The sequence below is a fragment of the Elephantulus edwardii genome, unplaced genomic scaffold, assembly GCF_000299155.1.
Source record: "Elephantulus edwardii isolate Elephantulus edwardi_28Jun2011 unplaced genomic scaffold, EleEdw1.0 scaffold00202, whole genome shotgun sequence".
NCBI lineage: Eukaryota > Metazoa > Chordata > Mammalia > Macroscelidea > Macroscelididae > Elephantulus > Elephantulus edwardii.
Window position 1 is genome coordinate 2,121,394 of NW_006399952.1, and position 25,163 is coordinate 2,146,556.

The window sequence follows — 25,163 nt, forward strand, 5'->3', positions numbered from 1 at the left end:
ACATGCTCATATTTTATTTTGTACTACTAGCCCATACTTGTTTTCTTAGCTCTAGATTGTATACTTCATCACCTAACTGTATAAGACATCTAGATCTGAATGTTCCAAAGGAAACTGAAATTCATCATCAAAGTAAACCATTTAACCTAAATTCCCTGTGATAAAAATGTATTATCCCAGTCTCATAAGATTATTATCTCTTTCTCCTATTCCTGCCTCAGTACTATCCAACCAGTTATGAACTATTACTGAAATTTTATCTTTAAATAAATTGTGTACCAATTGCCTCAAGTGATATATTAATTTTACCTTTATCAATTCTTGGCTGATCACTTTGCATTCTTTCCTGCTTTTACTACTCCATCCTATCTTTTTCATGGCATCCAAAGAAATCGTTCAAGAAATCAGTGTCAGAACTTGTCACTATCCTAACTTACATACTTAAACCTATATGACCTTCAGTTTCCTACTCCTGGAGACTTTTGCTTGAATTTATTCAAACCATTGCTTACACTGTTTCTTGGGCTAGAATCTATCCAGCTTTTAACTTTGAAATGTGAAGTCATCTTTTCTATGATATCCATCTTGAAATATCTTCTCCTTAAGGCAAAAATAATCACATTCTCCTTTTTGTAACCTACATAAATGCACAAACACACATAATCCTCTCATACCATCTCTAATATTACTGCATTTGCTTGTCAGATTCATAGTATTCATACTAGATACACAGCAGGGGAAGGCAGGAAGTGAACTAGAGTGTCCTCTTAGGTCCAGCACCTATATAATAACACCACATAGCAGGCACTTTACTAAGTGGGTGTTGAATGAATGTCCAAAGTACAGCTTAAGTTTATCTCTTCTATTAAATCTGTTTAGGCCATTAGCTGAAACAGATTTATTTGATTTCATGGTTTTAGAAATACATTATCAAAACTTATCTATATGGTAGTAAACAGAACATGGGTTTCCCATATACATTAAGTCCTCAGAGAGTCTGACCATTTACTTAGGGTATTTACCGTGTCTGAAAGACTTTTTGTATTGTACATGATATAGTATTCTGTTGACTTCATGATAGAAAAAAAAGTATTTTTAGAATTAAGTAAAAATTCCAAAAAAAGGATTTTATGGCTAAAGCAAATGGAAAAATCTGTGTGCACATGCACACACACACACACATACACACACACACACACACACAGAGCATAGAATTAATAATTTTGGTGCAATCCATCAGTTAGGAGCAGTTGCTGTTAAAAACTGAATATAGAAATAGCTACAATTACATGTATGCAAAATTCCTAATTTCCTATACTAGAGGAGAATGAAAAAATTATGAAATGAATAAAAAATGGTAAAAAAAAGTCTAGAATTAGTTAAGTAAATTAAAATATAACAAAGAAAATCAGTAGAAGAGACAGACCTGCATATCTTCTCCTTGAGGAGTCCACGTCTTCTGTGATCACAGCGTGTAATGGACAGACATAGACAAAGGAGATGGGTGTGAGTGGGTATACTCAAAAGGTAGAAGGTGGTACTGAAGGAGTTGGCCCAAATCATTTTGAGAAAGAAAGAATCCTGTGTCCAGTGATAGGGAGGATAAAATCAAATGCATTCCATACAAGAAAAGAATAGGAAGAACTGATGGTGAACTGGTTAAGATACTATAGGTTAGCAGAATAAGAAAAGAAAAGTTAGTATAGAAATAGAGGATGCAAAAGTTTTCAATTATTTGGATACTGTCAATCCTGAGCATCGGTGCTGAAGAAAGACATCATTAGTAAAATAATGTCACTCATATAATACACCATGCAAGATGTTACTGAGTCAAATCTGTAGAAATGATTTTTTGAATTTTTATTATCATTTAAAGAATTTGAGTCATCAAAAAGAAAAAGAAAAACTGTTCCAACAGAATTCTATAACTTCTAATTTTCCTGAATTAATCTGAGACACATGAAAACAAAGTATAAAGTATGACTGAGACTAATATTCTGTGAATCATTTCAATACAGCAAAATATTGTCATAAACTATGGAGAATAAAAAGACAATTCTTTCTAAAAAGAGTATTCCAAATACATTCTTTCCCAGGAAAAATACAGAATTAAAACTAACCTACAATGTAAACAAATGTTCTTTGATCATATTACTTTTATAATATTAATTTATTCAGAAATTTCTTATAAGTACCACATTATATGCTATTGAAGTTTTCCTTAAAATCCATCCAAATCCAACACTTTATATAATAGATATGACCCAACATTTAGAGAAGCTTTATTCTCCCTTTGTTAGTGGAAAATATCAGAAAACATAATTTGAAAGCAATAAAAAGTCTGCTAAACTCAAGAGTTTCAATCAAATAATTACTTACAAAGATATTAGTGAGTTGGGACTAGTATTATTAACTCAGATGAACAATACAAAACAATACCCTCCTATTTGAAGTCTCTAATTTAAACTTTGAAATAAATACCACAAATGCTTATATAAAAAACACTGTATTCAGTTATGCAGTATGTGTATCAGTTCCAGAATGATTTATACAAAGACAAACTGTATCAAAATATACTTGATATAGCCAACATGTTAAAATTATAGGTTTTAAAAAGAGTGTCCTATAACAAACTCATCTCTTTGATCTAAACAGTGAGAAAATGAAAAACGAATTGCTTTCTATTCGAGCCCGGTATTAAATGTTCCAAATATTTTCCCCCTTGAGAAAAAAAAAATAGAAATTCTCATATGGGTTAAAAATTACTAGAAAAGGAACAGCACATGTGAATTTTAATGATGGCATTTTTATTATACCATTAGAAGCACATTTTTCACCTGTTAGAATCAGACACTGACTTTTATTAGTATTATAAAGCAAATATGGCTGATGGTATTAACCACTAGAAAAAGTTCTTATTTCCTCCTGAAATGTACTCAGACTCGTTAATATGATACATGTTATTTGTTTTTTCACTCTCAGTCCACCCATTTCTCAAAGAAGGTAAGTTAGAAAAATCAAACATATATTAATAACACAAGTTACATGCAAAATTGTACCATATCGTGCCATTTTTGTTGCATGCAAATTACCCTATAAACACATTTCTCATACAATTAAAATAGTTTCCAGACATGTTAAAATAAAATTAACATGTATTAGATGAAGTAATTGTTTTATTCTATCTCTAATAAAACACTATGTTCTGGAGGGGAAAAAAAGAATATAAAAAGCCCAAACCATAAAAACCACACATATGAACAAAGCTTCTTGTCACACCTAATATTTTCAGTTATCTGGGATTACTTTATATCATTGATAGTATCTTTAATGCTATTTGAACTGAAGACATTCACAATTATTCTCAATCCATTTAGTGAATTTATTACAGTGAATAGATTACAGAGCTACAGAGAGAGTTCAACATTTTACCCAAAGTCACAAGATAAGTTCAGATGCAGAATCAGAAATGGAGCAGAGGCTTTCTGACTACTAGAGCAATTTCATTCCTACCAGATGCTTACTATCTGACCCAACAAAGAGAGAGATGTAAAAGCAAGTCAAATCAAAGGAGAGCTACTTCAGGGAAATCTAAACTGAACACTTTTAAAACACAGTAAGTATGTAATTAGAAGCATTTTCTAAAGGAAGTACATTCTGCCACTATGCGAGTAGTTGGTCAATGCTTTTACTTTTGTAAGAAAATAAAATAATGCTTTTCTTAGTAAGAATACTTTTTTAAAGTTTCAAATAAAAACAAAGAAATCATATTATACCCAAGGACTCCACACACACCTCTTTCCCCCTCTTTCTCCCCCCGTCTCTCTGTGTGTGTGTATATATATATATATACACACACATATATACATACATATACATATACATATACATATACATATACATACACATATATATGTTGGAAGAGACTTATAGTGGACCCTCCATTGGGTTTCAAGAGGCTATAAACTAGATAGGAAAAGATACCCCATTTTTCTTCATCAGAACCACGGGTAGAGTCAAACTATGACAGAAACACCGCCTTAAGGTTAGTCGAGCAACTCCCTATGGACCAGAACATCAGAACTCCCTTCCAATTCATAGCAACTTGACAGATTAGCATATAGCAGCCTCATTGAATTCCTAAGACTGCAAGCAAACATTTAAGGAATTTTTAACAACAGTGATTAGCAGAGGGTTTGATTTCTGCCATGAAGAGACTGGCAGATTCTAGTCGGCTAACATCAGTTCAGTAGCTGAGATTTTATCCTGCATCACGAGGCTTTCTTTATGTTACTTCCGGGGGTTATGAAAAGAAAAGATTTGGACAATGACTTCACAAACAAATGAAAGTTTCTATTACAACATTTCATAGTGTCTTTACAGAACTTGAACTCAACAGGTAGAATACTTATGTAAATCATAAAGCCTCAATGCATTTATATTAAATGTATCAAACATTTTAGCTGATTTGTGCCTTCTTTATGGTTACAATAATATTCATGCCATATATATTAAACCATCTTTATTTTTAAGAATTACAAAGCACACTGTCTTACATACTTGTGACTTATAAAAAGGAGGATAATCATGAAAGCTTATTTTGCATATACTATGATAACGGATTGATAGTTTAATGATCCTTAAATAAGTTGTGAGTATCCTTCCATCCTTCCCAGCTTCCTACCTTTCCTGTAATCAAACATTCTGCTAATCACTGTTGCTAACAATAATTCTAATGATCACTCATTCCAATTCTTAATCGACCATTAAGCAGTTTAGTGTGATAAATGGCTGTAAAAGATTCTCTCACAGGTGTTCAATGCCTCCCATTTCTGTGACACTTAGTGCTGAACTTTTGTTTACACGATATAGAGACTTTGTAAAGAAAATGGATCCTCCTAGGTCTATTTAAATACATAAACAAACGAAACTAAAATAGTTCCCCAAATTATCCTCAGTAGTAGGTACTTATATAGTACAACCCACCACTTAGAAACCATTTTGTCAGATAGAATAAGTCACTTTGAAACAATATTTTAAAATGCAAGTAACCATCAATGTGATAACTACAAAAGTTACAATAGATTTTTAATCAAAAGTAACAGTAAAAGCAAATTTATATGCTAAAATTTTGATGAAAAATCTATATTAAGAATATTCAGAAAATAGTTTATGAGAATTTAATACCAGTTCTTATACAAAATTTTATAAATTTATGTAAAGTTTTGTACAAACCTATACTTCATCCATTGCCTTCAATGTCAATATATTATCTTTTATATCAAATGAATATGTCTTAAGTGAAAACAGAAATGATATTTTGTAAGCAATTTATGTCAAATACATGAGTTTGTTTACCAAAAATACAGATTTTACAAAGGCAGATATCTCTCAGAAACCTCATATGCGCTGATGTTCTCACTTGTCACCATTTTTGAAAGTTACACTTTTGGTTACTAGATTTAACTCTAGTTAACCTATGTTTCTGAAGAGAAAATAACGCAAAGAAGGTTCCACACACACTGAAATAGAGAACCCTCAAGATTTTAAATGGTTAGTAGAACTTGTGAATTATTAAAAGTCCTGTTTTGAGAGTGTTTAAAGGTCACTGAGCGTTAGAATGTTTCCTTTGAAGGATGTGGGAGGAGGGATAACTTTAACAAAACCCCTAAATATACATCAGCATAATTCAAGACAAATATAAAGATCAAGACTATACAAAGATGAACTCTAAATCTCCTGATTCTAAATAATTTCAATTAAATTTTAAACTAATTATGTTGTTGTTTATTGCCTTTGAGTTGAGCACTCATAGTTACTCATAGTAACTATGAACAAAAGGCCTGAAGCCCCTCTACAATGATCGAAATTTATCAAAGTTTATAGTTTCCAGAGGCATGTTGTTTAAGGAAGTGGATGCCACTCCTGTTTCCAAAAACTAATTTTAATTTCTTGAATTTTATGAACATCTATAAGAAAATTTGAAAATTCACAGTAAGTGCTATATATTAAAATAAGCAAGGCAATTTTAAAAAATGTTTTATAAGTGATCTCTACAAGAGAAAAATGTTTAAATACCTTCTTGATTTGCTATTTTTCTCCGATTCTACCTTTAAAACCTGACATAATATACAATCTCAAATACAAAAGAAAAGAATAAGCAATGCATACACTTTAAAAAATATATGTATTTAAAAAATAATTCTAAAATGATTGATTCCAGGCTGTATTGGTTGTTAGGTGCCATCGAGTCGAGTATGAACCATAGCAACCAAACAACTGATCTGATCCCTGTCCTACCCTGTGTCGTCGGCATTATTTCTGACAAGGGAGCCCATTGCTGTTGTCACTGCGTAGATCCATCTCAATGACAGTCTTACCCACTTTCACAGACACTCCACCTTTCCAAGCATGATGTCCTTTTTAAGGAATAGCTTTTGTTAGCAACATGCCCAACGTGAGACAAAGGCTCAACATTCTTTCAGCCTGCGAGGAGCATTCTGGCAAAACTTTTCCAAGACATGGAAAGATTGTTAATTTTTACAGTCCATAGAATTCCAAGCTATATATTGCACACTTTATTCTTCAAATCATAAAATGGATAAGTTATCTCAGTAATTTGATTTTTTAAATGCATCTGTATGTCCAGAAGAGAATCAATTTAAATGAGCACTTAAACTGCTAAATCTTGAAAGGCACTTGATTTTTCAAAAAAAAAAAATCTACTTTTTTATCAAAGAATGTTACATTGTCAGTGATACTGGAATGCACGTTTCATCAGCTGTTTTGTGTTGTACATAAAATAACTCACTTAATCATTGTTTAATTTGTCTTACATCACTTTAAAAATCAAGAATAAAGCACAATCACCTTTCAATAATTCAGAAATATTTAGGAATTTGGAAATTGCTAATATTGATAAAAAAATACATTCCTGACTTTTCCAGATTAGATTGTCAGATTACTGTCTCGTTACAATACGGTTTCAGGCTAAAATGAATGGCTCCTATTTTTAAGAAAAGTGAAAATGCTCAGAAATAGAGGAAACAAAATTTTTTAAAAGTCAAAATATTAAAGAATAAAAATTATTACAGTACAAATTCACTGTCAGTTACTCCTGTGAAATTCTTCTTTTTTTTCTACAAGATACAGGGTTTGAAAGATGAATTCCAAAAGTAAATGAAAAAATCTCCCACCTTCACTATACTCATTTCCTAAAGAATACACTTGATATGGCCTTGTGTAAAAAATGTAAAGATTAATAAAATCATAAAATGCTAAACCGTGGAATATATGTACACATTAAGATTTTCCAAAGAGTCATAAAACAAATAGTTATGGAGAGCATTCTCAATTCCCCAAATGCTGTTTCAGCAGGAGTATTATCAGCAAGGAATTTCACTGTTCTCACTTTTTGGAAAAATACAGATTTACCCTCTAAACAGGATACAGTAAGGGAAGAAGTACTGTCAAGACTCCACGATGATTTCAATAGGGGCATCACACTTGGGTAAGGAGAGAGAGTCAATGAGAAAGAGGAGACCCCTCGATGAGATGGACTGACAGGTCACCAGAACAACTATCTCAAACACATGTGAGGAAGACACAGGCCCAAGCAGTGTTATGTTCTGTTGCACATAAAGTTGCTATGAATCAGAACCAACTCGGCAATGTCTAACAACTATACAACAAAAATAAAGACACCTAAGCCAATAAAACTAAAGGAGGTCTTGTGGCCTAGTGCTGCCAACACAAAGGTTCACGGTTGCACTCAACCGGCGGCTCCATGGAAAAATACGGGCAAGCTCCTCTAGTGTGATTTACAGCCTCAAAACTACTGCAGAGTGAGCTATGAGTGTCAGATCTGATTCGATAGCAATGAGGTGAGTTTGAGTTTTTTAATCCAATCAAAGACTTTCCTATACGTAGCATATTTTTCATTTATAAAATAATATATCGTGACTGACAACCCCTTTTTGAATAGTATCAGTTAGTATTCAAACAAAATCATATGAAATACTTTTAAGTAGATTCTTACCTATTTAGGTTATAAGTTTAGTTTTTATGACAGTTTTTTCTTATCAATGCCACACCTTCTTTACGTCCACAGTACTTCTAATTTAAATTAGCTTTTCCATCATATTTTTATATTAAATGAGTAAAATATGAGCTATTTTAACTAAAATACACTTCTTAAAAAAATACACTTTTCTTAGATATGTTACTAAATATCACAAAAATTCACAGAATCATAAAATTCAATTGTTTAAAATGTTCAATAACATTGACTTTTTTACATGTCATAGAATGCTTATTGTATTCTTGCCAGTAATCAAATTACTCATTAAAAACCAGGTTTTCCAATGATCATATGTGCTTGATTAACAGTAAGGGTTTGGTCATTTTTAGATGAAACACAGTCTAATCTACACTACACATTAAAAAGACATGACATGATGCATTTTAGACACTATTCATAAAACCTCGAGTTTCAAATCCCATATAAGATTTTCATATTTTATGTTCCCACAGAACACATAATATAGTAAACATTGCAATTTTTCAGAGATTTTCATCAATTAAGTTGGACTTTAGTAGGAGAGACTTCCCACCCTCTCATTGCCTTTGACTCAGTCAAGCTTCTTGCTGATTTTCCAAAGCTGTAAACTGCATAGGAGACTGCTTATAGTAACACAACTTCCTAGAGACTAGGTCAGCAAAGCCTCCTAAGTTGAAGATGCTCTTTTTATTGTGTACTGTAGAGTCAGAACCAACCCACAGCTGACCCCCCGGGGGTTTTCAGAGGCACATAATCACACAGGAAGAGACTGTTCATCCTTCTCCCGTGGAGCAGCTGGTGGATTCGAACATGCTTTCAGGGTTGCTGCGCAGTTTCTTGCCACTAGGTCACCAGAGCTCCTCTACTTAAAGTAAATCATCTCTGATAAAGAATGTTTGACAAATAATGGGCAGTAACAAAATTGTCAGAGTTTTTCTTTTAAAATGCCAGATCCCAGTTTTAAAGGTCATCTAAATATTTATTAATAGGTTTTCTAGTGTATGGAGTGCCACTTGTCACTCCAAGTCTATAGTCTCATACTTAAAAGTCTTAGGTGACTTTTTATAATAGTGCACATGTTAGAAATTACTAAACAAGCAGGTATATTAGGCTTCTTCTGGCTACATGTTCATTAAATTAGCTTTTGAAAAATAATAGATATTAATGACATATAGTTGACTTATAACTTCAAGTCCTTATGAACTTTTCTAATGCCATCCGTGATGAAGAATCTTTGCCAATTAATGGAAGATTATCTCATAAATGTTCATGCCTTAAGCCTAATGATAATTAATGGAATATTAAGATAACATTTGTACTTTCATATAAAATAATGACTCCAAACATGTCTTCTGTAAATCTAGCTGATGAAATATCTTTAATATCTTGTTCTAATTTTATCTTCCCAAAGTATCAGTACTAATTTTTAACATATCATATCTTTCTTACAGAAACAAGAAAAAAAATTTGGAACAAAAATTTAACACTACATTTACTGCCTTTATGTAGTTTATACTTACTCATAAAATTTAGGGTTTGATTTTAGGACCCATTTTCCTAGTATGGATGAAAACGCATAATGGTAACATTGGAAAAATTTTAAACATTTTAAGCCATAAAACTTAAGTACTCTAATTTTCTCTACTGCATACTTAGTTTATAAGTTATTTCACTAAGAAGTATTGTATTACTTAATCCTTCAACTAAGCCCTCAGTTATAGGACTTACTTAATAACAAAAAAATACATTTAGTTTATTATATGCAGAAATAAACTACTTACTACTATTTAAAGGAGATCTTTAAAAATTTCATCTTAGTGAGTTTAAAAAAATTTAGCTGAACATCACGTTTCACGATTTTAATATTTTACAACTATAGCCTAATGCCATCTGCAATTCTCATAGGAAGGAGTACTAGATGAATTGTTCTATAAACTATATACTTCAAAATCCAACTTTTAGAGTTCTAGCACTGATTACTCATCACAAAAAACCACCTCAACAGCAACATTACTGCAGGCACAGGCATATTAATAACACCAAAAACTTTACAGAAATTGTAAATATTACAAGGATAGTGTCAGAATACTCTCATCCAATAAATGACTGAAATTAGTACTATTTATTCCACTGACTAGCTATATCAGCAGTTGAAAATAAGGCCTGGAGAAAAACAAACAAAAAACCCAGATGTTCAGTAACACATTGAAATTCATGAGATACTGTTTACAGAAGCGATCACTTCTCTATTAGTCTAGTTGACCGCCACACATCGCAACCTTTGGTCATATTTCTTATGTTGTAAATCATAATGGAAGACTGTTCAACTTTCTCCCATGGAACCAATGGTGGCTTACAACCTTTTGCATGTGCAACCTTTTGGATATCGACAGCATGCTATGGAGTACACCACCACACCTTCTTAACTTGGTCTAAGATAATGAAACACACATAGCAAGCTATCATTTCAGCTTGAATTCTTCAGTTTTTCAAAAGGACTAGTAGTAAATGACAAGGTTCTGTTTTCCAAAAACATTTAAACCTCATTTTATTAATAAATCTTGATATAGAATATTCACCTCTCAAAATCTAAATAAACTTCACATACTATAAAAGTCACACCAGAATGAGAGAAATGAGGCACAACACACACACAGTCATTTAAAAAGCATGAAATGCAATGCTTAAGAGTATCATGCTTTCATGTGGTTTTCCAAATCCTGACAAACCTGGCTCAGATTGGTGTTTCTTTTGCGGCAATGGTTTGTCATCAGTTACTGTACCATTCACCTTTTTCTGCTGGTCTTCCCATGTAACTTCTAGCATAAATCAAAACACAAAAATTAAGAATTTGTCAGAAACATTCAGTACATGTGAATGTGAGAAACCTAGTCTTATTCCAGGTACTTGATATTTTTTAAGTGATGTCTTTCTAAGTTCTCACAAACTTTGTGCGACAGATATTTGTAACATCTTTCTACTATGAGTCAAATGTCACTGTCAGTTGCTGTTGAGTTGATTTCAACTCATGGGAACTCCAAGTGTCCAGAGAAGAACTGCTCCATAGTTTCAAAGCTGTGATCTTTTTTTAGTTTTGGGTTTTTTTTTTTAAATTTTATTGTTTTTGTGTGAGTGTACCGTCAAATCAGATCTGACTGGTACAGGAGGAGATTGTCCCTCCTTCCCCGGCAGAGCATCTGGTGGATTCGAACCATGCACCTCTGGGATTGTAGTTGCAGCTCCTTACCACTAGGCCACCAGAGCTCCCCTAAAGCTGTGATCTTTTTAAAGTAATCACAGGGGTAGATTTGAACCAGGATTCTTTCTGTGTAATAGTCCAAATGCTTAATGATTTGCACCACCCAGAGATTCCTTAACTGGAGCAGTGTGCATCTATGCCAAGTAGTTATAATTTATGTACACTTTGATTGTCTGAAGTTTCCTCATACCAGATATGATCCTCTGGTACCTTGTCTACTTTTGTCCATCAATGATAGGACTACTAACACTTATTTATACTAATAATGAAACCAACATGCATAGAAAGAGGCAGTTTAAAAATATAGAATAAAATTGTTACAATGCAATAGCAAATACAAGGGTTTTTTTTTAAATAGTATAGCAATACATTTGAAAATATATCATATTCAAATGAGTTATAACAACTAACTGTAGGGGATTTTTATACTATATTAGTTGTGATTACTAAAAGAAATGACTGCAGTAAGGGTAAAATTCTCCAATTCTAAAACCATAAACACTATTTGTAATATAATTTTTTTTAAAAAAAACACCCTTGGTTTGAGATTCCAATCTAAGATAAATCAGCTCCTAAAAGTAAACAAATTGCTTACTCCAGAAGTATTAAAGTTGCACTTGGATAGTTTTGATTTTGTTTTCTACAACCTGACAAAGTTACAATATAAGAATATGAAACAGTAAATACTCTAGGTAAAGACTCAACATAGTTGTTGTTGTTGTTGTTGCATACCATCGAGTCAGAAGTGACCCATCACTGACCCTCTGGCAGGTTTTCAGAGGCAGTTAATCAGGTGGGAGAGGAATTATACTGTAATGATATATAAGTATTCTAAGGGTCCAGGAGGGGTGGAGAGACTAGAAGCAGAGGGATGTGGTTGTGCAAGGGGAAGGGGGGATTAATCATTGGGTTGTACAATTTGATGGATGGGGAGTGAGGGAAATTGAAAGAATTAGTTCAAATTTGTATTTGAATTTTGTAAATAAACTAGTAGAAAAAGAAAAAATTAAAAAAGATAGAGGATAGATAGGGAGAGGATAGATAGATCCTTATATCTCCTATGAGATTAGGAGTAGAGTAGAGTATGGTACGGTACAGTACAGTCCAGTCAAGTGGTCTAGGTAAAGATTCAACAGTGGGTGGTTACAAAATAATAAATCATGATAGTGGGAGCAGAACATTTAAAATCTTTAAAAAAAAGTTTACAGACTCACAAAATTATAGTCATGAAGTCAGAATTAACTTGGTAACAGGGATTTTAAGAGGAAAAAAAATTGACAGGCATCCACCCTTAAGGAGCTTATAATGTAAATGTTGTTGTTGTTGTCAGGTGCTATCCAGTCAAGCTGGACTCATAGCGACCCTACTCTATCCTGCTCCATCCTCACACTTGACACTCAAGAGCCCACTGAAGCAGTTAACTGTGTCAATCCAGCTGGTTGAGGGTCTTCCTCTCCTTCCCTGACGGTCCATCCTTCCCAGCATCATTTCCTTCTCCAAGGAATAGACCCTCCTAGCTACATGCCCAAAATATGTGAGGTGAAGCCTCATCATTCTTGCTTCTAAAGAGCACTCTGGCTGCACCCTCTCAAAGACATATCTGTTCACTTTTTTTGCCCTCCATGGGATGTTCAGTGCTCTTTTCCAACAACACACAGCTAAAAGGCATCAATTCTTTTTCTGTCATCCTTATTCACTGTCCATCTCTCAGATGCACAAGTACTTGGAAAGATTATGGCCTAAATCAGATGTACCTTAGTCTTAAAACTGACACCATTACTCCTCAATAATTTAGAATGTCCCTACCTACAGATTTTCCTAGTGCACTATATCTCCTTATTTCCTTACTGCTGGTACCAACTGTGTCAATTATGGATCCAAGTAAGATGAAGCTGTTGACAGTTTCAATCTCATCTCCATCCATCATGACACTGCCTGTCGTTCCAGTGGTTAGAATCTTTGTTTTCTTGACATTGAGATGCAATCCATACTGAAGGCTGCCTTTTTTTATCTTCTGCAACAAGTACTTCAAGTCTTCCTCACTTTCAGCAGGCAAAATGTTTCATCTGCATAACACAGGTTATCAATGAGTCTCCCTCCAATCCTGATGCCACACTTCTCATAGAGTACAGCTTCTCAGATAATTTGCTCAGTATACAGATGGCACTTAAAAATAACAACAACATACAGATTGAATAGGTGTGGAGAGAATACCACCCAGATGTGGTCCCTTCCCAATTCTTAATCATGCAGTGCTCCAACTCTCCATTGGCACAAATGCCTCCTGGTCCAGGTATAGGTTCAGCATGAGCACAATCAAGTGCCCTGGGATTTCCATTCTTCACACTGTCAGCCACCACTCTCCCCCGCCCCCCATGTACCATAGAATCAGGTCTGACTGGCACAGGAGGAGATTGCCCCTCTTTCTCCAATGGAGCATCTGGTGGATTCAAACCACATGACTTCAGAATTGCAGCACACTTTGCCACTGGTCCACCTGAGCTCTCTTACCACAACTTTTTATGATCCACACAGTCAAATTAAAGCATAAATGGATTTCTTCTGATAAATACAAGATATTAACTTTGTGAACAGCATCTACTATGTCAATAATCGCTGTTATCACTTACCAGAACTGGAAAATTAATAAGGATTACAGAAGAAAGATCAATGTCATTGAGTCGGAATGTTGAATGCCCCATGGACTGATAAAAGATAATATATATCATGGAGAAAGTGAGGCCAGAAAGCTCCTTGGAGAAAAAGGACATCATGCTTGGAAAGATGAAGGGTCAGTCCAACAGAGATGGAATTACACAGTGGTTGCAATGACGGACCAGGTATCAAAGAAATGATGAGAGTGGCAGGATAGGATTGGGTGTAGATCTGTTGTTCAAAGGGCCAACAGATTGAGGACACTTAACAACATCATCACTGATCGAAGGACTAATACAAGTGTTATTGAATCTAGGCAAGAAGATTAGCTTTGAGGGACATTTCTTCTATTAACTAGTTCTATAGCATTTCTTCTATTAACTAGTTCTATAACATTTCACTATTTCTCTAGGCTTCAGATTTGTCATATTTAAGTAGGAAAGTTGGTCTTCAACATTTTTAAGGCTATTTCTATCTCTAAATTTATGGTTACTCTTGGCTGTCATCACTCTGGACCAAATCAAATGCAGTTTGTGAAGAACTGAAATTCAAATATATTGGGTGTTTTGGTGTTTGGGTTGTTTTGTTGTTGTTTTTCTTTCTTTTGCTTTGGGTTTTTTTGCTTGTTTGTTTTTAGGGTTTTGTTTTTTTGTTTTTGTTTTTTTTGTTGGGGGTTTTTTTGGTGTTTTTTTTTTTCTATGAGATGTAATTTCCTTATAGCGACCTCTGGTGGGCGAGTGGGTAAGAAGCTGTGTTTGCAACCCAAAAGCAAGTGGTTGAATCAGTCAGATGCTTCATGGGAAAAGATGGGCGCTGTCCTCTCATGCATTCCACAGCCTCTGAAAACTCAGTGGGGGCTCAGCCACAAGTTAGTTCTAACCTAAAGGCACATAACAACAACCAAAATTTCCTTAGGTTTCTCATCCTATCTCTGGGATACATAACAATATTCAGGACATGGAAGCCTCTCAATACTAATTAGAAGAGTAAACAAACAAAAGGAATTGGAAGAGCAGAACTTAAGATGTGGATGCATTTAAGGAATGGGATCATAAGCAGTACTCAGTAAAACATTCTTAATTCTTAAAGTGATTAATAATCAAATCAAATAAATACATAGAAATACTGGTAAGAGACTGATCAAGAAGATAAAGAGCAAAGGCAGAGGAGCAGTAGTTAGGAGAACACTAGATAGGAGCAACTGGGATGACACCAGACAGGAATAACAGAAAGAGGCCAGAGGAGTCAGAGCTATCAAGATGAAAGACACAAAGGGAACAGATTTAGCGACACTAATGATTGACTGAATTGACAAATTAAGAGTCAATCCCAGAATACTTGATCGTTTTAATGCGAAACCTATACTTGGACCAAGAGGCCGTTGTCAGAACAGAGCAAGAAAACACTGCATGGTTCAAAATTGGGAAGGGTGTATGCCAGGCATGCGTCCTACCTCCATACCTTTTCAACCTGTATGCAGAACAGATTATTCAAGAGGTTAGGCTTTATGAAGAGAAATGCGGCATCAGGATTGGTGGAAGATCTATCAACAATTCGCATTATGCAGATGACACAACCCTGCTTGCTGAAATGGAGGAGGACCTGAAGTGCTTGCTGCAGAGGGTCAAGGACTGCAGCCTCCAATATGGATTAAGGTTCAATGTCAAGAAGACAAAGATTCTCACCACTGGACCAATTGGCAGCATCAGGATGGATGGTGAAGAGACTGAGATTGTTCACAGCTTTAGTTTGTTTGGCTCGACAGTCAACATTCTTGGAACCAGCAGCCAGGAAATTGAAAGACGTATTGTGATGGGAAAGTCTGCTGTTAGGGACCTCTCCAAAGTACTGAAGAGCAACGATGTCACTCTGGAGACTAAGGGACGTCTAGTACAGGCCAGGGTCTTTGCTATCACTTGTTATGCATCAGAGAATTGGATAATGACTAGGGAGGATAGAGGAGAACTGATGCCTTTGAGCTGTGGTACTGGAGAAGAGTACTGAGTACCATGGACTGCTAAGAAAACAAACAGATTCATCCTGGAGATGGTTAAACTGAGCTGCTCCTTGGAGGCAAGGATTCTGAGGCTTCATCTGACATACTCTGAACATGTTGTAAGAAGGGATCGGTTCTTGGAGAGGGACATCATGCTTGGGAGGGTGGACGGACAGTGCAGGAGTGGAAGGCCCTCTATGAGGTGGACTGATTCAGTGACTGGGGTAATTGGGATGGGTGTGTCAGAGGCAGTGCAATTGGCACAGGACAGATCAGAGTTTAGGGCTGTTATACATAGGGTCACTATGAGTTGCAAGCAACTCAATGGCACATAACAATAATAGTGAGTTAAGTTAATTTATAACTCATGAAATTTATTTTAATTAATTTAAATAGAAATAAAGTTACAACAGTAAGTATTTATTGCATGAGATTTTTTAAAAAATTTTTCTTGGAAGCTTTGAGCTTATAGCCATGATAGACTATGCCAAGAGATATAAATATGTATTTACCAATTGTCTAGGTTTTGCCATATCACGGAACTAACTCTATATTGCACTGTATTTTGGGAGCTTAATTTCCTAAACTAGCAAAGTATCTGTTTTTCAATGTGTCTTCACATAAAGCACCATATATGACCATACAGAAAGCAGAGAAGATTGTCTATAGATTGGTTTTTGAAGGCAAAACCCAAAATGGTAATGAATAATTTGGCATTAAGTAAAACATCTGATAATAATTGATGCATAATGAGAATGAGAGAATTAAGAAAAATTCCCTTTCCACAGCTGAACTAGCTAAGGTGAAGGACAGCTGTGTACTTTGACAAAAAATAATTTAAAAATATCATCACATTGCTGGCACACATAAAGGTCAGTCCTGAATCCAGGCTCCCTAACCTTTCCCCTACAGCATATCTCCTTTAAAGTTGAAGTTATATAAAACACCAAAAACAATCACTTTAATATAATATTTAGTAAGTCAGCCTTGAATATTATATTGTACTAAGTCTGGCCTTGAGAATGTTTGAAATTCGCAGGGGCAGAGGAGGGTCTTTCCTATATCAGATAAAGTCACTGAAAATTTTAAAATGTAAGTAAAAAGAAAGGGAGAATAAAAAGAGACTCGAGAAGAAGGCTCAGTAGTTATAAAACATGGACTGGTGACAGAAATGAAGCTAGAAATAGAATTTTGTACAATTAACAATTTATTCATTGCAAATATATTTTATAAGAAACATAAACACAGGCTATACACATGCATTTCACCTAATGGTAAGCAAAAGAATCAGACTGATTACATCTGTGTAAAGAACTGCTGGAAAAGCTCAATTTTGACTGTGAAAACTAGGCCAGGTGCTGACTGTGGAACAGACCACCAACTACTCATGCAAGTTCAAGCTGAAGCTAAGGAAAATTAAATCAAATCCACGGGAACCAAAATATGACCTTGAGTCTATCTCACCTGAATTTCAAAACCATCTCAGGAACAAGTTTGAGGCCTTGAGCACTAATGAGCAAAGACCAGATGAGTTGTGGGAGAATATCAAGAGTACCACCCAGGAAGAGTGCAAACGGTCATTACAAAGACAGAGGAGGAAGACAAGACCAAAATAGATGTCAGAAAAGACTCTGAATATTTTACTAGAGTACCAAGAAGCCCAAGCAGAGGGAAGAAAATAAGATACTAAAGAGCTGAGCAGAAGGTTTCAAAACGCAGTGCAGGAATACAAAGTAAAGTATTACAATGAAATGTGTAAGGAACTGGAGTCATAAAATCAAAAGGGCCAAACCCCCTCAGCATTTCTGAATTTGAAAGAACTGAAGAACAAATACAAACCTCAAGTTGCAAAACCTAAGGATGCTTTGGGCAGACTATTAAATGATCTAGGAAGTATTAAAAGAATATGGAAAGAGTATACAGAGTCTCTGTACCAGAAGGATTTGGCAGACACAGAAGGGTTTCATAAAACAACATAGGAGGTGATGGAGGAAGTTCAAGCTTCTTTGAAAGAACTGACAAAAAATAAGGCCCCAGGAATTGATGGTATACCATTTGACCTATTTCACTTAACAGATGCTGCCTTAGATGTGCTCACCAAGTTGTGTCAAGAAATCTGTAGGACCACCACTTGGCCAACTGACTATATTTGTTCCCTTTCCAAAGAAAGATGATCTGACAGAGTGTGGAAATTATCGAACAATATCTTCAATATCACATGCAAGCAAGATTCTGCTGAAGATTATCCAAAAACGACTGGAACAGCACATCAACAGAGAACTGCCAGAAGTGCAGGCTAGGCTTAGAAGGGGTCATGGTACTAGGGATATTATAGCTAATATCAGGTGGATCTTGGCTGAAAGCAGGGAGTACCAGAGGAATGTCTGTCTGTGTTTCATTGATTATGCAAAGGCATTTGACTATGTGGATCAAAACAAACTGTGGCTGACTCTCAGAAGAATGGGAATCCCAGAACACTTGATCGTGCTACTGAGAAACCTATACTTGGACTAAGAGGCAGTCATCAGAATAAAGGAAGGAAACCCTGCATGGTTCAAAATTGGGAAGGGTGTACTCCAGGGATGTGTCCTATCTCCATATCTTTTCAATCTATATGTTGCTGTTGTTGTTTCAATCTATATGCAGAACAGATTATCCGTGAGGCTGGGATCTATGAGGAGAAATGTGGCAGTGGGATTGGAAAAAGATTCATCAACAATCTGCATTATGCAGATGACACGACTCTGTTTGCTGACACTGAGGAAAACCTCCAGCTCTTGCTGCAGAAAGTCAAGGACTGCAACCTTCAATATGAATTGAGGCTCAATATCAAGAAAACAAAGATTTTCACCACTGGGCCAATTGGTAACATCATGATAGATGGTGAAGAGACTGAGATTGTTGAAAGCTTCAGTTTGCTTGGCTCTACAATTAACACTCTTGGTACCAGCAGCCAGGAAATTAAAAGACAAACTGCACTGGGAAAGTCTGCTGTCAGAGATCTCTCTAAAATACCGAAGAGCAATGATGTCAGTCTGAAGACTAAGGTACAGGTCATGGTCTTTGCAATTACTTGCTATGTATCAGAGGGCTGGACAATGGCTAGACATGATAGAAGGAGAATGATGCCTTTGAGCTATGGTGTTGGAGAAGAGGCTTGAATATACCATAGGCTGCTAAGAGAATGAACAGGTTCATCCTGAAGAGGGTGAAGCCAGGCTGCTCCTTGGAGGAAAGGATTCTGACGCTTCATCTGACATACTTCGGACATGTTTCAAGGTGGGATCAGTCCTTGGAGAGTGCTGTCATGCTTCGGAGGGATAGCGCAGGAGAAGACCCTCTATTAGATGGATTGACTTAGTGATTGGGGTAATAGAGGTAGGTATGTAAGAGACTGTGAGATTGGCATAGGATAGAGCAGGGTTTAGGGCTGTTGTACATAGAGAGAGTCACTATGAGTCACAAGTGACTTGACAGTGCATAACAACAAACAACAGGAATAAGGGCTTCCAAGAAAGGAAGGAAATTGGAAAACAGCACTTTAGAAACATTAACTTCTAGAATTACTTTAATGAAGCTTGTAAATTTGAAAGAGTAGAGGAAATTTTAACTACATGCTTTCCCCTTATTTTTATACAAATCTCTGATCTAGTTTATGCCACTATCTATATGGCTACTGAAATACCCTAAGCAGTCATGTGCCCTCATTATGCCCTTTCAGGTCTATGCTACTTATTCTCAATGTCTACCCTTCTTTGATAAAATATGGCTATCTTTCTCTACTTCAAAGTGTCCTTGAGTTAATTTTAGACACGTGGTCATTCATCTGACTAGGTTGTATACAGGATCTATCTACCAAAGCCATACTCAACAATTCCATCTAGAAACCAAGACATGCATACTGACCATCCATCTTATCCCACCAGCATCAATTTAAAGGACACCTGATTTCTATCATGGCTGTAAAAACAAGCATTACAAAGACCATTAAATTACTTTTTATTTCTTTGTAGACTGTTACCCCCCTTATTCTTCCTTTTTTTTTCATTTGTGAAACTATAGGTGACCATACACTAAAGCTTAAAATTAAAAAATATTTTTTCCATCCATTTCATTGCCTGACTTTAGAAAGCTGACTTTCCCAAAAGTCAATACTGTAGACTTTAGTGACTATAGTGAATGACTTGTAGAAAACCAAGGAGAAAAATTTCTTAACTTTCCAAAGCCAAAATGAATGGGGAAAATAACAATAAAATAGAAACAAACAAAAAGTAGAGATTTATACTCTATCAGCCACATCTCCACTTAATATTTTTTTTCCTGTTAAAATATTTTAAGGACAAACTATTATATAGAAGAAAAATACAAAGAGAAATGTAAAGATTTGCCTATTCTGTTGAGGAACAAAACCGAACTTCTGGCACAAATCTCTCTCTCAATGGAATGTTTGTGAAACTATGACACTTAAGACATTCTAAGGGTTTAAAGGAGCTCTCTAACTTAGAAAAATATTATAAACATTTTTGTAGATGTATTTTCATACACAGATTAAAACATGTACACATTTCATATTGTTTTTAAAAGATTATTATTGGAAAAAAATTCATGCTGAAACCTAATCCTATTTCTTTTCATCCTGGTATTGTTTTAATGTGAATGCTCAATCAAGAATAACATTAAAGATTACTAATTTTCCAGCAACATCAAAATAAATGGAAAAACAATTGAAGCGGTCAATGATTTAATTTTACTTGGAGCCACACTCAAATACCCATGGAAGTAGCAGTCAAAATATAAATCAATGCATGACATTGGGCATATGTGCTGTCAAGAAAATATTCAAAGTTCTAAAGAGCAAAGATGCCATTTTAAATACTAACATGCACCTGGCACATGCACTAGTACTTTAAGTTTCTTCATATGTATGTGAAAGCAGAACAATGAGTGGATAAGAAAAACTGAAGTAAAGTTGAGACTTTGAATTACGTGAATGGCAAAGACTAAGGAATATGCCAAGGTGTGCCCTCAAACCTCCCCCCTCCCAATCTGTCTTGGATAAAGTGCTGCCAGAAACAATCGTGGAAAGATTTCATTGCACATACTTTGGGCATGTTATTAGATGAGACTAGTCTCTGGAAAGAGGAAAAGAAGAGCATCTGCAAAAGAGAGGCAGGTCATCAATGAGATGGATGAAACAGGCACTGGAACAATGGATTTAAGCCCAGTTCAGATCTCCAGGACGGCACAGGGCTTCATTCTGTTTTACATGGGGTCACTATGACCCTATTCAATGACACCAAAGAACAACAATTTTGTAAAAAACACCAAATGGCATTTATTCGATAACCTGTTCACAAGTGATGAACATGATAAGGTTTAATCAGCCTTTAAATTTAGGACTAAAATTTTCAGATTGTATATGGAAAAGACAGTTTAAAACTATTTTTATGTGTACAAAGTCTAGAATATCACAGCACCTTACTAAGAAGTACTAGTAATAATAGCTCTGCTAATTATTGTTCTGATCTATTTAAATACACGAAATAATCCAAAGAAGTAAATTGACAGCATATCTATGTGGCAAGTAAAATAATTTATAAAGGAGTTGGGACTAATGCAACACAAAACTGCACTGTCATCCCAAAGGGAGGTGGTTCAAATCCACCAGCTGCTCCAAGTACGAAATATGGGCAGTCTCCTACTGTGTGATTTGCAGCTCTGAAAACCTGCTGGACGACCAGCTGAGTCAGTTCTGCCCAGAGAGCACATAACAACAAGAAGCACCACCACAGCAGTGCTTATTACATCTTACAGCATCTCCATTTCAAACAAGTTTTCCACTCATGGGCCTTCACTAGCTTCCCATGAAGATGTATATGATAATGGCTTCAGAGAAAGTCACTCAGGAATATCTCCACTTCAATATTCTGGAAAGTCTAAAAGCTTTAAATTATTAAAATAATCCAGCTAAAAGAAGAAGAGAATATAAAGTATTGTGACATGTAGTAGAAAAAAAATATTTTGGGCTGAATACACTCCCAATATCCCCTAAAAGTTACCCCATCTTTATAAAGCTGATCCTATGGAAATGACAGGCTATATAATATTTTTATCCGTCATATGTTATTTGTTACCATGATATTCTTAGGGAGCCGTGGTGGCCAAGTGGTATGAAACTGCACTGCCAACCCAAAGGCATAAGGTTTGAGTCCACCAGCTGGGCCAGGGGGAGAATTACGGACACTCTCTGTCCATGGGATTTACTGCCTCCGAAAACCCACTGGAGAGTCAGTCATGCTTTTGTTCCAACTTGATGGCTTATCAAAACAGCAACAACAACATCAAATTTTATTCTTGGGAACCCCTCAAAGGCAAGAAATATGTCTCATTCATCTTTGCATCACCATACCTAGTAGATATAGGTTGAAATGAAGAAAACATTGAGCTAATTACAAAAACTACTACAAATGGGTGAAACTCAACCAGGAAGAATAATATCTATCTTAAGGGAGCATCTACATATTATTTACCATATAAATACATCATTGAAAATATTTTACCCTGTTTCTCCTTAACAATATCATCCCATTATCCTTATCCATTTTTCTTCTTTGCACATTATTATTTCTTTTTAATTTATTACTGTCTCCTCCCAAGATAATAAGAACTATCTTCATTATTTTATCTCTTTAAGAGGCTGGTGTGAAGCCCACCACTCTGCTCAATGCTTGACTAGAATCCATCCATAGCTATCTCTTTCTCACACACTGATCACACCAGTAAGAGAAGGAACATGTTGCTTCAAGAATCCATCTCACCTCTTGTGTTTTCTCTGCTTCACAAAGCACATTTCATGCAGATTCAAAAGCAACACCCCAACATGGACTTACAGCCTTCACTTTAGATTCACTATCAACACACAAATAGAAACTCACTCTTTCAAAGGAAGCCAGCAATGATAAAAATCATGAGAAGAAAGAGAAATGAATTTTTAAAAAAGAGTATTTGTGCTCTACATGAAAAGAAAATTTAGGAATTCTGTGTAAAATATACACAAAAAAATCACCTTTCAAATTTTTGTCATCAAGATCTTCCACGCTCAAGTACAGCATTTGTAGAATTGCTCCACATAAGCATAGAAGGTTTTTACATAAATGATAAAGAGTAATATTATCCTAGGGTCAACACAGCTTACAATAGTCAGTGTCAGTTACATAGAACAGTTAAGGAAACAGAATAATTTACAGGTGAGAGACTTTAGGGTCTTCGGGGCCAAACAGAGGTCAGGAAAAACCAAAGGAACAATCCTGTAGCAAGTAGGTTCTCTGTTCAAAACACAACCTAGTAAACTCATGTGGCATAAGGGACCCATGTAATTAATTAGTGACTATCTTGACAGGCATAATATCACTTAAAATACAAAACAGTATCAAATTGAAATTAAATGAAACAACATACTTATGTTGCAGTTTAACTAATATATTTTGTCATTCAGATCCTCAAATACAGTTCAGGGTATTAAACATATATTGAAATATATTAATGTATACTAAAATTCAGAGAGGTTAAAAAAGAGATGAAAATAGCAAAAATGTAAATGGACAGAGTACACTTAAGATTGTTAATGATTTTAGAGAAAATATTAGTATCTTATAATTTTTAAGTTAATTTAGGGAGTTCTAGAGGCTTAGTGATAAGAAGCTATGCTTCCAGTCCTAAAGCATTAGGTTCGAATTCACTAGCTGCTCCATGAGAAAAAGACAGGGGATCTCCTCTCATGTGACTTAAAGCCTTTGAACTGGAGGATAGCTAAGTGTTAGTTTCAGAATGACGGCACGCAATAACAATTAAATTCTTACAGTTTGGCTTTTTTATAATGCCATGTAATTGCTTAAAGTCTTTAATACTTGGAGAGGGTGGCTAATGAATAATTAACACTCCACAACAAGAAATAATATACTTATTTCAGTTTCTTGAGACTTCACACATAGTTTATAGGCATTATTTATAAACTAAGAAGAGAAAGTATAGTATCAAGACCAAAAGACATTTCATACGGATTATCAAAGACACAAAACTATCAATTTCTTAATTTGACCCAGTAAATAACAAAGGCCAGTTATTCTGACACAGAAATGTTTTCAGAATATTAACTCTTTTATTCAGTATTTGTGAAATGTTGTTATTCTCATTTAAAACGTATAGTTATATTTTAACATCTATTACTGCCAAGCACAGAGGGTCTTATTACTTTTTATAGAATTTAGCAAAAATATAAGAGTTATCACCAATAGTTATAAAAATTTAGTCACTAATGATAATTATAAGCAATCACTCCATTTACTCACATAGACATTACACTCATTCATGTGTATAGATAGAAACAGAATACTTAGTACTTTTGCTGTACTCAAAATTCCAAATTAATATTTTTTTCATTTTACAATAAACTATTTTAAGTTAAAATATACTGAAAATATTCTGGGTTGAAAATAGCCATGCTATATTTATTTAAATGCATGATAACTATTATTATTACTATTTCTTTCTAATACTAATAACATGACCAAAACCCATCTATTGGCAAGCATCTCTCAATTGTCATAAGTCAGAACTGGCCCATGGTGACCCTCCATGTGATTTTAGAGGCTGTAAATTATATACAAGTAAGTGTCTTCTGCAGGGATCCTGGGGGATTTGAACCACCGAGTCACAGTCTTTGGGTTAGCAGGACAACTCCCTGAGGACTATGGAACCACATCCCCCCTTAACAACAGAAATTTCAATAATACAGGACTATATAACAGGATCTCTCAAAAAAGTATGTGTAAATTAATATTTTTACTTAAAATTTCATATTCAGAAATACACAGGAAAAGAAGTTGTAGAATGAATATATGAGCATATGCTTATTTAAGAGTAGATTACTGAGTCGCATTACAAACATCAATATGGTATGTCTACAATATAGAAAGACTTGCCTTTTTTCGCATTAATAGGTGGGGTTGGTGTTTCTGCCTCATTGTCTTATAATATTGAAAACAGACAATAGTGATTAATAATTAAAGTCATTAACTTCTATAAAAAATGAACACACCACAAAATAGAACATCACACGCTAGAGAAAGAACCCCATGCACTAAATACAACATCTGATAAAAATGAACAGAGAGTAGAGCACATTCTTCTATTAT

At 34.9% G+C, this 25,163-nt stretch overlaps 1 protein-coding gene across 4 annotated transcripts in view; it reads right to left on the reverse strand.

Annotated features, from left to right (window-relative positions):
• The window catches only part of RIMS2 (regulating synaptic membrane exocytosis 2), a 629,796-nt gene that overhangs the window by 198,894 nt on the left and 405,739 nt on the right, over positions 1–25,163 (reverse strand). The window contains exon 19 of one of the 4 annotated variants that reach the window (XM_006897148.1): positions 1,427–1,468. The exons of the other annotated variants lie outside the window; for them this stretch is intronic. Within the exon in view, the coding sequence (XP_006897210.1) occupies positions 1,427–1,468 (42 nt within the window). The remainder of the gene's footprint in view (positions 1–1,426; positions 1,469–25,163) is intronic. 4 annotated transcript variants of the gene reach the window in all.